Raw genomic sequence first — 16670 nt, forward strand, 5'->3', positions numbered from 1 at the left:
AAATATGGTGAAATAAGGAACACCTTCCATTAATTAGGTTCCTTAATTAAGGTGTCGTAACACTGAAACATCAACTAGTTACCTTGCTAAATGCAAAGATAAACTTCTATTTTTTGCACAAATGGCATATAATAGCATTTCCCTGAATATTTCCTCTACATGGAAATAATTATATATAGATCAAAGGGGATGGCCACACAGATGAAGAAACCAAAAATACAAGACATTAGCAAGAGAGACGCATCAACAAGAATTGTTAATGGCTAACCATGTGTTTGGAATAGGGTTCTAGTTCTACATAAAATCCATTACATGTTTCACCAAAAGATATAGTAACTTTTGTCTAATAAATGATACAAAACGCAAGAATATTTAATTTTGCCCATACAAAACTGAGAATTTGAGAGATAGATATGATTGAAGAGTAACAATTGAGAATGAGATCGACACATGGTTCAAGCTTGAATCTTCAAATTAGGATGAAAAAGTGGGACATGAAAACAAATGGTAAAATAATAGTAACCACCTCTGCCACCAGCAACCTCTTTCCCAACCCATAGCTCTTATCTTGAGCAATTGTACTACTTGATGATCCCTGATCAACACCACCTGCAGCATCATTGAGATCACATTTTTAAGCTTCATCATTTAAAACACTGCAAAGTTCCAATCACAATCATAGCAATAACAAAATAATTACCTTTTGAAACAGGGGTGGAACTGTTTGTTTTAGAGGAGCCTTGAAATCCCTCAAACACCTTCGCTTCCGGAGACTTAGGTGATAAATGCAAAAGATCTGAAAGAATCCAAATACTTCAAAAAAAAAAAAAAAACTCATAACAAAAACTAAAGTGATCCTCAAGTAATAAAATTATTTAAATCATCGTTAACTGCCCACTACAATTCCACGTGAAATATAATATAAAATCATTCATTTGTTTAAATTTTTAGCAAAATAAAATCATAACATAGTTTTAAAGATTGAACAACTTCAAGCTCGATCTTTGTTGTCTCATGAAAAGACGTGTGCCGAACTATAATATACAAAATTATTTATGTGTCTTTATGAAAGAGTTTAAGACTTTAAGCGTTTAGAATAATCGATTTTTGATAGGATCAAACACATGTTTTGGTGATTTTTCAATATATCTTACTATGATAAGTATAAGTTAAAATCTTCAATAACGTTTGTGTTTGGTTGGGTCAACGTTGTCATCGAAATTGATTTTAGTAAAATTAATTTTTTTAATTAATTATAGTAAAATAAATTGAAAGTAAAAGTGATTTATATTTTAATATATTTATGAAAAAGTTATTTTCTTAAGGAAATGTTATAAAATTAGTACTGTAAAAGTTTGATTTAAAGTCTCAAATCTATTCTTTAAAATGATTCTCAAACATCAGTATTTTGCATCCAGAATTCATTTTACGCTGCCAGAATTGATTATAGCCTTATAGGGTTTAACAACATAAACCAAACTAAACACACTCAAGATCATCATCAACAGTCAACACAGAGAGAGATATACAGGGATAGATAATGGATGAATACTAGTACTGATACTTACCTACACACTGAGTTATATTAGCAGGGGCATGGCAAGCGCTAGGAAGATGAACTGCAAGAGTGGCATTCATCTTGAAACCAAGGTCAGGGTCATCGCGATCTTTGATGAGGATGCAGAGGCATTTCTTGCTTTGCTCTAGCACCACTTTGAGGCCACTGCAGCAGTCTATGGAAGGAACTTTAGCATCACCACCAACGTAAGGACGACAGCCAGCTAGCCCAACTAGTTTGTCACCACAGTCTTGTATGTCTGCTGCTAAATCTGAGCTTCCAAAACCAACCAAAAATAGTAGCAATAAGGTGCAGCAGAAATATGCTAGATCCATTGGATAGATAGATCAGAGAAAAAGAATAGTAGTAGACTAGTAGTAATGTCACTCTGTAGCGGCTTTTTTATTTGCTCATCTTAGCTTGTGATTTGCGTATTTAAAACTAGTTTTTTGTATATTCATAGTAGTGTGGGGTCTCCCCTAACTATATCACATGTGAACGAATTTTTGTCTCTAGACGGCCATATATATAGTATAATGATTGATTCAATTGGGTTTATGATGTGTCAGTCAAATAATTGGTGGATTTAGGTGATTTTCTTCAAAGAATTAGATGCCTATAGCTAGTTATTCCATGTATACACAACCTTTTAGTGGTTACAATCTTGGTAATTTTAATTCTAAACCGGATGAAGAGATTTTTTAAGATTTTCTCTTACAAGTGAAGTTCATAGAATTTTTACTAAGAGAATGTTGTTGACCTGGGTATGTGATAAGTGCCAAATTCACCATGTTTTCCATCATATTTTAGGCACTTATCTATTGTTATTATGGTAAATTTCTTATAAGTTAACTCTTTTTTATGTGGTTTTTGTAGAAAATGATTTCAATCTCAATTTGAGTTGTAGGGTGAAGAGTATTAGAGAAAGTGCATGATTTGAATGAAAGAAAGCTTGTAAATGAAGAAATCCACTTAGCCTTGAAGAATCCCACTCAAGAACTTTGAAATATCAAGAAATCAACCTTGTTGTTCCAATCATGCTTAGCATGTGTTCCAGGGTGCTAAGCATCCTCTGGCAGTGAAGACTCCTTCAGCATGAAGAAACAAGGTGCTAAACGTTCAAAATGGAGTGCTAAGCATCCTCTGGCGGTGGAGACTCCTTCAGCATGAAGAAACAGGGCGCTAAGCACCCTGTCCAGATCTGAAAACTCTATAAAGCTCAATTTCAGCCATAGAACAAGGGGTTCACGAAAATCAGAGATAAATACACAAACCCATCACTTGGGGAAAGGAAGAACTCAAAGGAGATCATCAAGGGTGACCTAGGAAACTAGAGAGAAAGCTTTGGAGCTGATTTCATCGTCGGGAAACCGTCACGAGTCGGTTTTTCATCGCTCTTCTTCTCTTTTATCATTGTAAAGCTATCCATGGAAATGGATAGCTAATTTCTCATTTGTTGGGATTAGAACTATTTGTTTTGATTCTCATGTAATCTATTTGATTTCCTTTCATGCAAATTTCATGTTTCTATGTTAAAGAATCAATGGTTTTCTCTTATGCTTCAAGCTATATCTTAGGTTGATCCCCGTGGGTATTTTGATTGATTCAAACTTGTGTAGGGAACTCACATGATCTTGAGTCTGAACTAGAGTTAATCATATGTTTCTTTTCCATGATCCAATGATTTTTACCTTGTGCTTCATGCTTGTTTTGGATTGATCACCTAGAACATGAATTTAGATTTAATAGGATGGTGGGAACTAACTATTTAAATCTGAAATAGGTAAAATCATCTAATGATTCTAAGGTCTAGGGATAGGGTTAGATCATTAGTCTATTCAAACATCTATGCTTAATGCTACTCACTATTGTTAATCGATCAAGGGATTGAAGGTTAATATAGTTGAGTTGATAATCTTCTACGCCGGGGGACTGGGTAGTAAGATAAGAAATGGTGGGAGGAATCAATTTCATAGAACGATATTTGTATGTGAATCAATAGAATACATAGAGGTCAAACAACGAAACTCTAATCCCAGCAAAACTATCTACCTTGGTGAATCCAACTACTTTATCTGCTTTCTTTATATTTTCATGTTCTTAAACAAACCCCTAATATCTCTGTTAACCATCATTTGAGTTTGTTAGCTATTGAACGACATAAGTATTACACCTCCCTGTGGATACGACAAAACCCTTTACTATACTACAATTGAGTCTTGAGAGATTCAAACGTAGAGTGGTAAAAAATCTTTCAACAAATTGGCGCCGTTGCCGGGGAGGTGTGCCAATACTTATTGCATTGCAATAGTTTTCATTCTTGAATGATTGTGAATATAGTGTATAGTTTTTGTTTCCAGTTTAACTTTCCTTGTTGTTATTAATCTCTTGTGTTAGTTAGCTAGTTCAAGAGGAGAAGCAACAAGAAGCTTCTGAATCACTACTTTCAAAATGTTTCAATCATCTCAGACATACTATGCCTTTGAAGAGGATATAATTTCTAAGCTTGAGGATACCTTGGTGCAATTCATGCAATTGTCAATGATTCATCAAAGGAATACCGAGACTTCCATCAAGAACTTGGAGGATCAATTAGGAAAGCTAGCTAACATGGTAGCTGAATATGGAAGAGCAATGGTTGAAGCACAAGTGGAAGAAAGTGAGGAAGAAAAAGAAAAATCAAAAAAAGAAGAAAGGGATCCAACCATTCACCACTTACTGATTCCTTCAAGCCCTCCACAGGTAAAACATGATGAGGATGAGGTAAGCGTTGAAGATTTTGATAGCATATCACATCACCAATGCAATGATGAAATTATTAATGCTGAGCATATAAACTCTGTATTTGGTGATAAGTTTGATGAGCAAGTTCCATCAAATTCTTCAAAGAACTTTAAATTCGCATTCATTAATATGCATGTAAATACCTTGACATGTGAGTTGATTGTAGGTGAATTGGATTTGATTGAGAAAGAAAATAAAAAGAAAGAATTTTTGATGGCTTGGAAGGTTTTTAGTAGAACAATTGATGAAAATCAAGCCAAGAGGCCTAAGAAGAGGAAGGGGTTATATTATAACCCTTGTTTATGGTCACCATGATAGTGTTTACGTCAAGTTAATGACGTTAAACAAGCGCTTCCTGGGAGGCAACCCAGTGTTTTTATTGCTTTTGTTATATTTATGTTTTCATATGCTTTTAGAACTAGGGTAGTGATTTTGTGGAGTTTTTCTTAAAATTGAGTAACTCTATGCTTCACATGTCTTAATTAGTACTTGAAATGTGTTCATGATGTTTGGAAGCATTAGAAATGAAGATTTCAAAATCTAGGTTATGAACTTGTGAAAATGCATGTATTCTTGAGTGAAATTGAATTCTGCAGTATATCTACTTGTAATATGTGTTTTAACTTTTGAACAGGTCCAATTTAATATATATAATGCATATGGTATGATGGAAGGTTGGTATGTTGAGTATTGAAGATTTTGGGTATAGAGGTTGTGAAGTTGTGATGAAATTCAACTCATTTTGTGTCCAAAACTGCATAAATTCTGCATAATGTTTCCAAATGGCATGAAATCATTATTGTTTTGGTGTGAACTTATGTCAATCTAATGTGCTTTTATGTTTGTGTTGTGTGTGCAAGTTTGAGTGTTAAAAATTTGGTATAATATGTTTTACTACTTTAGGTTGTAGGTTTTTAAGTGTTTTATTTAGGATTTGAAATCTTGTGGATTGAGTACTTTAAAGTGTGATTTTAAATTCTCCACATGTTTCGCTTCATGTGTATAGATGGTTTGCTCAATTTTGAGGTAAGAAAAATGAGTGGATTGAAATTTGAGGCATTGAGTTGTGTAAAGATGTTAAAATGCATGTGATTTTGGCTTTACTTTGATCTTGTAAATTGTGATAAAATGTTGAAATTGAAGTTTGTCACAAGTTCAAAATGAAGTTAGACATTTATTTGACTGAATTTGAAGCAAGAACTATGATTAAAATGAGTTTTGGGGTATAAGGTTTTGAAAAGTCTTGAAAAATGCACTGTTTTTTGCTGCATAATTATGCAGATATTGAGATCTATCAAATTGATGCTTAGCACCAATATTTGGTGCTTAGCACTCTGAATTTCCACTCCAGAATGTCATTTTCATGCTATGCACATGTAAGGGGCGCTTAGCGCCACCCCCTTAACAACATTGAACACCTTGTTTCAAACGAACATAACTTCTTCATTTCTCATCGGATTTGAGCAAATGACCACTCTTTGGAAAGATCTTGAAGTCTATTTTCATATGTAATTGAGTTTTTATTATTATAACACTTTTGGTTTCTCATTTATCTCTTGTATTCTAACATGTTTCAAGTGACTATAAGGCGGATTAACAGGAAAATCATATAGTTTGGTCTGAGGACAGAACATTCCTCATGGAGGGAGTGAGGGATCAAGGATTTGAGGAGATATCTTGGATTCAAAGCATTCACATCATGAGGGAGTCCACTTTACCTTGTTTCTAGTTTCTTTTTAATAGTATAGTTTTATATATAGCACTTGTGTCATAGATTTCATGTTTCTCTGGCTGTTTTCAATACTAGCATGACTATTGTGATGATTGCTTGACATATGCTATAAAAAATGAATGATTCCATGATTGAAATTGTGTGTGCACTCATTAATGCCATGACTTGAAACGATTGCATGATTCACTTAGAATTCTTGAAGCATACATGAAAGTTGCTTGAAAATCAGGGAAATTTGAAACTTTTTAGCTTTTGAGGGAGTGTTCCTATACACTGTGAGTTGAGAGAACATCACTGCTTTGCATAGTTGATTTTGTTTGAGTCTCTGATATCATTGGTTGCATGGAATTGATAGGAAAGGATCAAGGCATATTTTGATCTATATTTATAGCTACTTAGCCAAATAGCCTACCTATGTCGATTAAAATCCATTTGTTACCCCTTTGAGCCATAAATTTTAAGATATTTGTTTTGTTCTTGATTATGACCCTTGAGCCTAAAAGAAAAACAATGACTTTCCTAAGCTTAATAGGCAAAGAGAGCACTCTTAGTGTGGGTTGTTTGCAAGTTGGGGGGAGAAGGCTTTTGTGCTAAAGTTTCTATGTGATTTGAATCCATTCTATTTGTAAATATTGTCAAATGTGTGCATGCTTCCAAAGAAAAAGAAAATTGCAAAAAGAGAAAGAAAACAAAAGCAAAAAGAACAAAAAAGAGAATAAATAAGAAATTGATGAAAAACAAAGGGTTGAGTTGAATGAAAATGGTGAATGAGAGTTGGTTTAAAGGAAGCTGAGAGGAGTGAATGCCATGAAACTGAAGTGTGATTGCTCTCTTGCCATGTTGAGTTTCTTTGCATATCTTGAAAAACCAAACTCTTTGAAGCCTAACCTCATTAAACCTTGGAAAGACCTTAGTGATCCTTGATTGCACATGTAGTTTTGATGATTGTGGAGACAGGTAACAATCTTGACTTCTGTGATTCAGTGATGTACATGAGCGAAACACCGACCTTTCCTGATTTACATGCCATATCTTGGCTTGATTGAGTGGTTCCATGATCAAGATTAATTGATTGTATGTCTATTGAGTTCTAGGTTGAATAAGTAGTATTAATGTTATGCATTCTCTTGTGGGCATCATGTTTCTCTTTTGGATCATTGATTCAATATTTGTGAGATCTTGAAATTGAGCCTTGAAAAAGTTGTAGTCATGCTTGTTTGATTAAAGTCTTTACCTTTTGTTTGAGGACAAACAAAGTGCTAAGTTGGGGGGAGTTGATAAGTGCCAAATTCACCATGTTTTCCATCATATTTTAGGCACTTATCTATTGTTATTATGGTAAATTTCTTATAAGTTAACTCTTTTTTATGTGGTTTATGTAGAAAATGATTTCAATCTCAATTTGAGTTGTAGGGTGAAGAGTATTAGAGAAAGTGCATGATTTGAATGAAAGAAAGCTTGTAAATGAAGAAATCCACTTAGCCTTGAAGAATCCCACTCAAGAACTTTGAAATATCAAGAAATCAACCTTGTTGTTCCAATCATGCTTAGCATGTGTTCCAGGGTGCTAAGCATCCTATGGCAGTGAAGACTCCTTCAGCATGAAGAAACAAGGTGCTAAGCGTTCAAAATGGAGTGCTAAGCATCCTCTGGCGGTGGAGACTCCTTCAGCATGAAGAAACAGGGCGCTAAGCACCCAAAATGGGGTGCTAAGCACCCTGTCCAGATCTGAAAACTCTATAAAGCTCAATTTCAGCCATAGAACAAGGGGTTCACGAAAATCAGAGATAAATACACAAACCCATCACTTGGGGAAAGGAAGAACTCAAAGGAGATCATCAAGGGTGACCTAGGAGACTAGAGAGAAAGCTTTGGAGCTGATTTCATCGTCGGGAAACCGTCACGAGTCGGTTTTTCATCGCTCTTCTTCTCTTTTATCATTGTAAAGCTATCCATGGAAATGGATAGCTAATTTCTCATTTGTTGGGATTAGAACTATTTGTTTTGATGCTCATGTAATCTATTTGATTTCCTTTCATGCAAATTTCATGTTTCTATGTTAAAGAATCAATGGTTTTCTCTTATGCTTCAAGCTATATCTTAGGTTGATCCCCTTGGGTATTTTGATTGATTCAAACTTGTGTAGGGAACTCACATGATCTTGAGTCTGAACTAGAGTTAATCATATGTTTCTTTTCCATGATCCAATGATTTTTACCTTGTGCTTCATGCTTGTTTTGGATTGATCACCTAGAACATGAATTTAGATTTAATAGGATGGTGGGAACTAACTATTTAAATCTGAAATAGGTAAAATCATCTAATGATTCTAAGGTCTAGGGATAGGGTTAGATCATTAGTCTATTCAAACATCTATGCTTAATGCTACTCACTATTGTTAATCGATCAAGGGATTGAAGGTTAATATAGTTGAGTTGATAATCTTCTACGCCGGGGGACTGGGTAGTTAGATAAGAAATGGTGGGAGGAATCAATTTCATAGAACGATATTTGTATGTGAATCAATAGAATACATAGAGGTCAAACAACGAAACTCTAATCCCCGCAAAACTATCTACCTTGGTTAATCCAACTACTTTATCTGCTTTCTTTATATTTTCATGTTCTTAAACAAACCCCTAATATCTCTGTTAACCATCATTTGAGTTTGTTAGCTATTGAACGACATAAGTATTACACCTCCCTGTGGATACGACAAAACCCTTTACTATACTACAATTGAGTCTTGAGAGATTCAAACGTAGAGTGGTAAAAAATCTTTCAACAGTATGATTGTATGATTAGGACAAGACACGTAAAAGGAAACCTTAGCAAAGAATAAAAATCCAACTCTCCAGAAAAAAAAAACCTAATAACCTGACTTCATCTTCATGTCCTACCAAGTTGAAGGTCAAGTCACAGGGCTGAAAGACAAAAGCAAGATGATGTTTGCAAATTGCAAGCAATTTGACAACTCTCAGTGGTTCTCCAAACAACGACCAATTGAAAGTGTTCAGGGAGCACTTGTCAAATTGCCAACTTATTTTTCCCAAACAAGTTATACTCGAAACCTTTGACCATGATGGTTTTGATTTCACTCATAAGCTTAAGGCTCATGGAATATTGATTTTTGTAATGATATGGGAGAATACTTTCCTAATTTAGAGAGTTTTCTATTGCAATTTGATGGTAGAGAATGATATTTTGTATAGTGAGGTTAATGGTAGAAAAGTTACGTTAAATCATGCTGATTTTGTGAAGTTTGTATGGTTTTAAAGTACTAGGGTTAGAATTTCTTGTTGAAAATTGTTCCTTGCAAGAATTATGATCGAAAAGGTTTGTATTATTCTATCTATAGACTTTCATCGAAGAAAATTAGAAAGAAAATAAAAAAAGTTACAGTGAGAAGTCAGAAAAAAAAACTTGATGGTGGGATATTTGCATCCTGATGATTACATTTTGAGTTACATAAATGTTCCAAAGAGTTCAAATCACTCTCAGATTAGTGGTCTTGAGTTTTAGTTGATGTATGAAATTAAGAAAGATTTGGAAATAGATTGGACTTTTGTAATTAGAAGCCACATGATGTGAACAGGGGAGTGGGTATATATGTATTTGCCTTATATTAGCTAGGATGATTACAAGGATTTTGTCCTTTAATTTGTGAAAGTCAATTTTAGTGATGAGTCTCCAGTTGTTATGTGATCTCCATGACAATCGCATTGATTCTGACATCTTTGTCAACATGAACATTGAATTTTAAAAGTTTGACCAAACCTACAAACACAAGACTGATCTGCTTCATGAATCATGATCCTTCTATTGAAGATGTTCCTCAACGAAAAGATTCTCCAGTTGATAATATCACTGCTTCCCCTAGTAATCGGCTCACCCTGTATCTCTTTAGCTGGTTTCCCTTCAGATTTGACTCCTGACTTGATCTCATTTATTGTTATGAGGTAAATAGTCACTTTGGTATTTGAAAGTGTCACACCCGACAACCTTCATCTCTAAACTTTAAAAATCATCACAAGATCTTTGAAAGTGACAAACATCAGTCAATTTAGTCCCTCCGTTAGTTTTGATCAACTAACGGAGTTGACATGACTATTAAATTCTGACGCAGCAAACATAAGAGTGTTGAGAATTTGAACCTTAGATCTTAGAGTGACAAAACAAGCCATTTATCAGTTGAGTCATACAATCTAATGTTTAAAATGTGAACTCGGTTATATGTATTTAACTTCTAGATTTTCGAAACATTAAATTTAACACTAATTGCTAAAACAAAAAATCTTCTTTTTGTTCTTCACAAAAGACCTCGGTTAATCCTCTTTGTACTTCACAATTATATTTATTTATCTTCATCCTTTCTCATTTCTTTTCTTCACAGAAAACCTCGGTCAATCCCTTCAAAATCTTCATCAACATGTTTCTGGAAGTTCAAGGACGAATTCTAGAAATTTTCACGTGATTCAAGGTTTGTTTCGTAATTTCTGAGCTTCGTTCTTGAAGGTTACTGCGGGTTTGAGTTTTTCGACGAGCTAGCCGGAAAATCTCAAACTTCAATCATGTTTTTCTCTTACATTCAACCTCCAATCACGACGATTCCACCACTGTTGTTCTTCTCAAAGCAAGGCAAGGCGCACCACCCTTCATGCTTCGTTCAGCTCCGACGAGGTCATTGTTGTCGTCTTCATCTTCTCGGGCGATCTATTTCTGAAAAATTTCCATAGCATGTTTTCAAGGTTCCTGAACTTCTAGAATTCATTTATTTTAGTGAAGGAGGGACTAACTTCCAGAACATGTTTTCTAAACTCTTGACCATGGATAAGTAAATATAATTGGTAGATCGGATTGACTGATGTTTTTTGTGAAGAACAGAAATAGGATTTTTTGTTTTAGAAATTACTGTTGAATTTAATGTTACAATTTAATAGCTAGAAGTTAAATGAATAAAACTAAGTTCACAAAATAATCATTAGATCGTTTAGCTCAACATGCAAATGACTTGTTTTGCCACTCCTAATTTCCAGTTCGAACATTTTCCACGTAAGCATTTAACAGTTATGTCATTTCCATTAGTTGACTAAAAACCGATCGAGGGACTAACTTAACTCACGTTTGCCACTTTCAAGGCTCCAGAATGGATTTTTAAAGTTTAGGAACAAAGTTGACAGCGTATGACACTTTCTAAGACCAAAGTGACTATTTACTCATTTAGTATGTAGGAGAAATTGGAGGAGAATATAACAATCAGAAACCAAACATTCTAATTATTTTTTTGTACATCGGAATTTAAATTACACCTGCCAGGGATTGAACCCTGTACCTTTCCCTCCTACCCCATATGTTACTCAGTTCTTACCACTTGAGTTATCATTCGGGGACAATATTCTAAATTTTATAAGGATGAAAAACATTATTAACCTAAAAATATATACAACAAAACCTTACAACACTATAAATTTTTTTTATTTTTGCTTTTTTTACTGGAACTCATTTTTATATTAAATTATACTAAAAGTCAATTTAATTTATAATTAGTTTTTACGACGTTCATGTAGAAACGACAGTACTCAAATTCTGAAATATAATAATTGGATTAAAAGCATATAATACTTTGATTTTATAGACATACATAAATATAAACCCGTGACAAAAAAATGAGATTCTTTTATTTTGCCTAACCCGTGATTGTTTTGGATCAATCCGTGAATACCTATATAATTTGATTATGGTTTAAGTTGGACCCGAGAAAAACTCTTATGATGCATGTGAAGGAATTATAATTTTTTTTTCTAAGACCTAGTTGTATCCATCATTAAAACCGTGAATGATCTCTCGCTGTGCTACAATCCCATTGACAAACATTGAACCTCTATTACTAGATAAGGTGAGCAATCAACACATCATATTTAATTGTTTGTGATACTTTACCTTACAATATGGGACTGGACTAGGAATAAATCTTAATATCTCCTTATGTTAGGGGTAGCTTCTTTTTCAATAAAGATCCATTCACACTTAGATTCAAATTCCACTGTAGAGATATAAAAAGATAGAAGAGGAAGAAGTGAAAGATGTAATTAGTTATATTGTCAAATAACAAATTATCCAATAAGCTTAATCTATTGCTTAAGAGCCATATGAATATTTTTATAATATTATTTCTAGCACGCACCCTAACGGAAGAGTTTATTTGGGTTTAAAGCATGAACAACGCACAAACTCACCTAACTCGTGTTGAAATACAACTTCTTATTAGAACAATTGAGGGCAGTATGGATAGAAGAACCATATATTGCTTGGTCATAGAAGCTTTGATACTATATCAAACAACCAACTATTTCGAAACCACATGAATAGTTGTACATTATTATTTCTAATAGAGGTGATAGGAAAAAAGAGAAACATACGAAGAAAAATAAGTGGAAATGAGATGAAAGAGAAATAAAAGGGAAATAAATAATTACTCTTCCTTTATTTTTCTTAAAAGAAAATTCGACAAAAGAAAAAAGGGGGAAAACTTTACAGGTACTACAAATGAAAATCTTAGAGCATCTCCAACTAGTGTCGACTTAAAGCATTGTCTCACACCAAAGAGCATCTCACAGTTGAGTCTTAATCGTTGGAGCAAAATGAAATTTCCATAAAAATAAGGAACTTTGAATATCTGGCTACAGATCTTTATGGTAGTAAGCTTACAGCATACTTGAAAGATACCCGCAGCGGATTGTGAACTTTTGTTTCCGATGTGGAATGATTGACCATGTGACTGCTGATTGCGCGCTGCCGGATGATGGTACTCCAAACCGGTTTGGTATGTGGCTACGCGGGGAGGTGGAGCGTCGCCGCGGCAATCGCCGGGACTATCGCCAAGATGATGGTGACCTGCCGGAGGATAATGAGGAGTTTGATGAAGAGGGCCAGCATGATGGGCTCGGTTCCGAACCAAATACCAAGGGGTTGGTCACGGGGACAGAAGATGAAGGCAATACAGGGAAGAATCCGAGTGACAATATGCATGTTATAGAGGACCAGAGGAACACGAAGAGGACAAGTGATGAGGAGGGCGAAAAGAATCAGAGGCCAGGAAAAGAAAAAGCTGGTAATGAGTACATTTTTGGAAGCCAACGTGTGCATGGGAATAATAGCCCATGGAAAAGGCAGCCGAGAAATAATGCAAGAGGGATTCATATCCGTGAAGGAGGGGGAGCGCAAGATGAGAATGAACACAGGAAAAGGACCACCATGTCTTCTTCTTTGTTTGGCCCGCAGCACACCGGGTTTTCACCACCTTTGAAAAAGCAAACCACTGACTCTGGATTGGGGATGGCGGAGGCTGTTGATCAGCCCCGCCCACCTCAATGAGGATCCTAGCTTGGAACTGCCGGGGGCTTGGGAACCAGCCGGCAGTTAAAGCCTTGAAGAGGCTTGTTCGTTCAAAAGATCCCGACGTGGTGTTTGCTATGGAGACAAAATGGTATACGACAGAGGCAGCAAATCAGAGGGGCATGGGAGGGTTGACAAACATTTTTCCAGTTCAATGTGCGGGGCACGGACATTCTAGAGCGGGTGGCCTATGCTTATGGTGGAGACAAGAGCTCCAGGTGGACATTTTGGAGGCCTCTCTTAATCACATTCTATGTACTATTTTGCATCCTGAGGACAAGCACCCGATGACTGTTGTTTTTGTGTATGGATTTCCGGATGACCGGTTAAAAGAACAAACTTGGAATTTGGTGACTCGTTTGCATTCAGATGTGTCACGCCCTTGTTTGGTTATTGGTGATTTTAATGATATCCTTTCTCCGAGAGATAAGCTAGGAGGTGACCTCCCTGACTTGCGACATCTCCAGAAGGTGACCCAAGTGTGTGCTCAGCTGGGTTTGCATGAGGTAGATTTCACAGGTTACCGGTACACGTGGTCAAATAAACGTGTGGCTCCGAGAACTATTCAGGAGCGGTTAGACTATGCCCTAACAAATGACGCTTGGGATGCGCTTTGGCCGGTGACGGTGGTGTCCCATCTTCCGAGGTACCATTCTGATCATAATCCTATTTTACTAACTTGTGGTTCCCGCAGGGCTCGGAAGGAATCAAAGCGAGCTCATATGTTCCGCTTTGAGGAACTATGGTTGAGAGAAGGGGAGGAGTGCATGGAGATTATCACGGAGACTTGGTGCCGGGATACAACAAATGTTTTGGCAAAATTCACAGAAGTGAGTGGAGTGCTTGATGACTGGGGGCGGAAAAAATTTGGTGATCTCCCCCGAAAAATTTCAGATAAACAAAGTCTGCTCCAGGATTTACAACGTCAGATTCATAATGAGCAGGTGATTAAGGAAACTCATGAGGCAGAAAAGGAGCTTGAGGCTCTCTTGGCGCAAGAAGAGCTTTGGTGGAGTCAGCGCTCTAGAGCTACTTGGCTTCAGAAAGGAGACAAAAACACGAGTTTCTTCCACCAGAAAGCGTCCCAGAGAAGGAAGAGGAACATGATAGAGTTGATCAAAGATGACCGCGGTAGAGAGTTTGAGAACGATAGAGATATTTCCAATGTCCTTATGGACTATTTTATGCAACTTTTTGCAACATCACACCCATCAGGAATTGAGGAGGCCACTAATCTGGTATCGGGAAGGATAACACAAGCTCACTTAGCTGTCTTATCGGACCCTTTCACGAGGGAAGAGGTGGAGGAGGCTTTATTCCAAATGCACCCGACAAAGGCTCCAGGGATTGATGGCTTTCCGGCTCTTTTCTATCAAAAATTTTGGGGCGTGATTGGAGATGATGTAGCGCGGTTCTGCCTACAGATTCTTCAGGGTCAGGCATCACTAGGTACCATCAATCATACTTTACTTGTTCTTATTCCTAAGATAAAAAAGGCGGAACATGCAACCCAATTTAGACCTATCAGTTTATGTAATGTAATTTTCAAAATAGTGACAAAAACGATTGCCAATAGATTGAAATTAATTTTGCCTGATTTAATTTGTGAAGCACAAAGTGCCTTTGTGCCTAATAGGTTGATCACAGATAATGCTCTTATTGCTCATGAGTGCTTTCACTACATGAAGAAGAAAATTACTGGCCGGAATGGCATTATGGCTCTGAAATTAGACATGGCGAAAGCCTATGACCGAATTGAATGGTCCTTTTTGCGATCCGTGATGGAAAAGATGGGGTTTCCACAGAATTGGGTGAGTTTGATTATGAGATGTGTCTCAACTGTTTCTTTTTCTATTATGCTTAATGGTAACCCCCAAACTGTTTTCAGCCCAGATCGTGGCTTACGACAAGGGGACCCTTTATCACCTTACTTATTTATTTTGTGTGGGGAGGTTTTTTCAGCTTTGGTTGAACGAGCTGTCTTGTCTGCAAGCCTGAGTGGTATCCGTGTTGCCAGAGCGGCACCTGTTATATCTCATTTACTTTTTGCAGACGATAGTATTGTGTTTGCTAGGGCAAATGTGGATGAGGCAAGAACTTTACAGGCTATTGTAGCTACGTACGAGCGAGCTTCCGGACAAGTTATCAACCTAGATAAGTCCATGCTCTCAGTAAGCCGAAATGTGACTGATAATAGATTTGATGAGCTAAAACATCTATTGAATGTTAAGGCGGTCGAGAGCTATGACAAATATTTGGGGTTGCCAACTGTTATTGGTAAGTCGAAAGTACAAATTTTTAATTTTGTCAAAGAACGTGTTTGGAAGAAATTAAAGGGGTGGAAAGAAAAGGCCCTCTCGAGGGCAGGTAGAGAAGTTTTAATTAAAGCGGTGACTCAGGCTATTCCCTCATATGTTATGTCTTGTTTTATCTTACCAGATGGTATTTGTGCAGAGATAGACAGTATGATATCCAGGTTTTTCTGGAGTGGTGATGTTACCAGGCGTGGTTTGCACTGGACGGGGTGGAAAAACCTTTGCAGGAATAAAGCTGATGGTGGCCTAAGTTTCAGAGATTTTAAGTCCTTTAATTTATCCCTAGTGGCAAAGAACTGGTGGAGAGTCTATACTCAACCTGACACCTTGCTTGCCCGTGTTTTCAGTGGTGTGTATTTCCCGAGGGGATCGATTTTGGGAGCCAAAAAAGGGTATAGGCCAAGTTATGCTTGGTCTAGTATATTGAAAGCTAGTTGGATTTTTGAGAGAGGTGGGCTTTGGCGTATAGGAGATGGTTCAAAGGTTCATGCTTGGACAGATAAATGGTTGCCAAATGGTGTGCCACTCACTTACCGGCATGATGTGGTGGATAGCCTTGGCATTGTCATGGTCTCAGATTTGATTGAGAAGGGCCCAAACAGGTGGAGAAGGGACGTGGTGGAGGAAGTTTTCCATCCTACAACAGCAGCTTATATTCTAGCTCTTCCGTTGGGGGCGCACGGTGGTGATGATGTCCTTGCATGGCCTCACACCACGACAGGGCAGTATACATCTAAGACGGGTTATAATTACGTGTGCGGCTTGTTAGCCTTGGAGGTGGCTACGTCCTCTTCCACAGCGGGTTCGACGTTGCAGCCCAAGCTTTGGCGGAAATTCTGGGCAACCAATGCATTACCGAGGTGTAAGGAGACCGCTTGGCGAGCTA

The 16670-nt window shown here is 36.8% G+C and overlaps 1 protein-coding gene across 1 annotated transcript; it reads right to left on the reverse strand.

Annotated features, from left to right (window-relative positions):
* Nucleotides 1-253: 253 nt before the first annotated feature.
* On the reverse strand, nucleotides 254-1976 carry LOC130726578 (non-specific lipid transfer protein GPI-anchored 6-like). Its single transcript, XM_057577875.1, has 3 exons — nucleotides 1569-1976; nucleotides 701-796; nucleotides 254-609 (listed from the first exon to the last, which is right to left on the reverse strand). The coding sequence occupies exons 1-3, from the start codon at nucleotides 1891-1893 to the stop codon at nucleotides 470-472; spliced, it is 561 nt and encodes a 186-aa protein (XP_057433858.1). The 5' UTR covers nucleotides 1894-1976; the 3' UTR covers nucleotides 254-469.
* Between the last annotated feature and the right edge of the window lie 14694 nt (nucleotides 1977-16670).

Source organism: Lotus japonicus, chromosome 6, assembly GCF_012489685.1.
Source record: "Lotus japonicus ecotype B-129 chromosome 6, LjGifu_v1.2".
NCBI lineage: Eukaryota > Viridiplantae > Streptophyta > Magnoliopsida > Fabales > Fabaceae > Lotus > Lotus japonicus.

What these genes read in the sequence shown, in the direction of transcription:
- LOC130726578 (XM_057577875.1), bottom strand. Translation starts at nt 1,893, where the DNA reads ATGGATCTAGCATATTTCTGCTGCACCTTATTGCTACTATTTTTGGTT. An exon ending in TAATATAACTCAGTGTGTAG is followed by an intron (nt 797 to 1,568) that starts GTAAGTATCAGT and finishes GGATTCTTTCAG; the next exon opens with ATCTTTTGCATTTATCACCT. An exon ending in TTCCACCCCTGTTTCAAAAG is followed by an intron (nt 610 to 700) that starts GTAATTATTTTG and finishes ATGATGCTGCAG; the next exon opens with GTGGTGTTGATCAGGGATCA.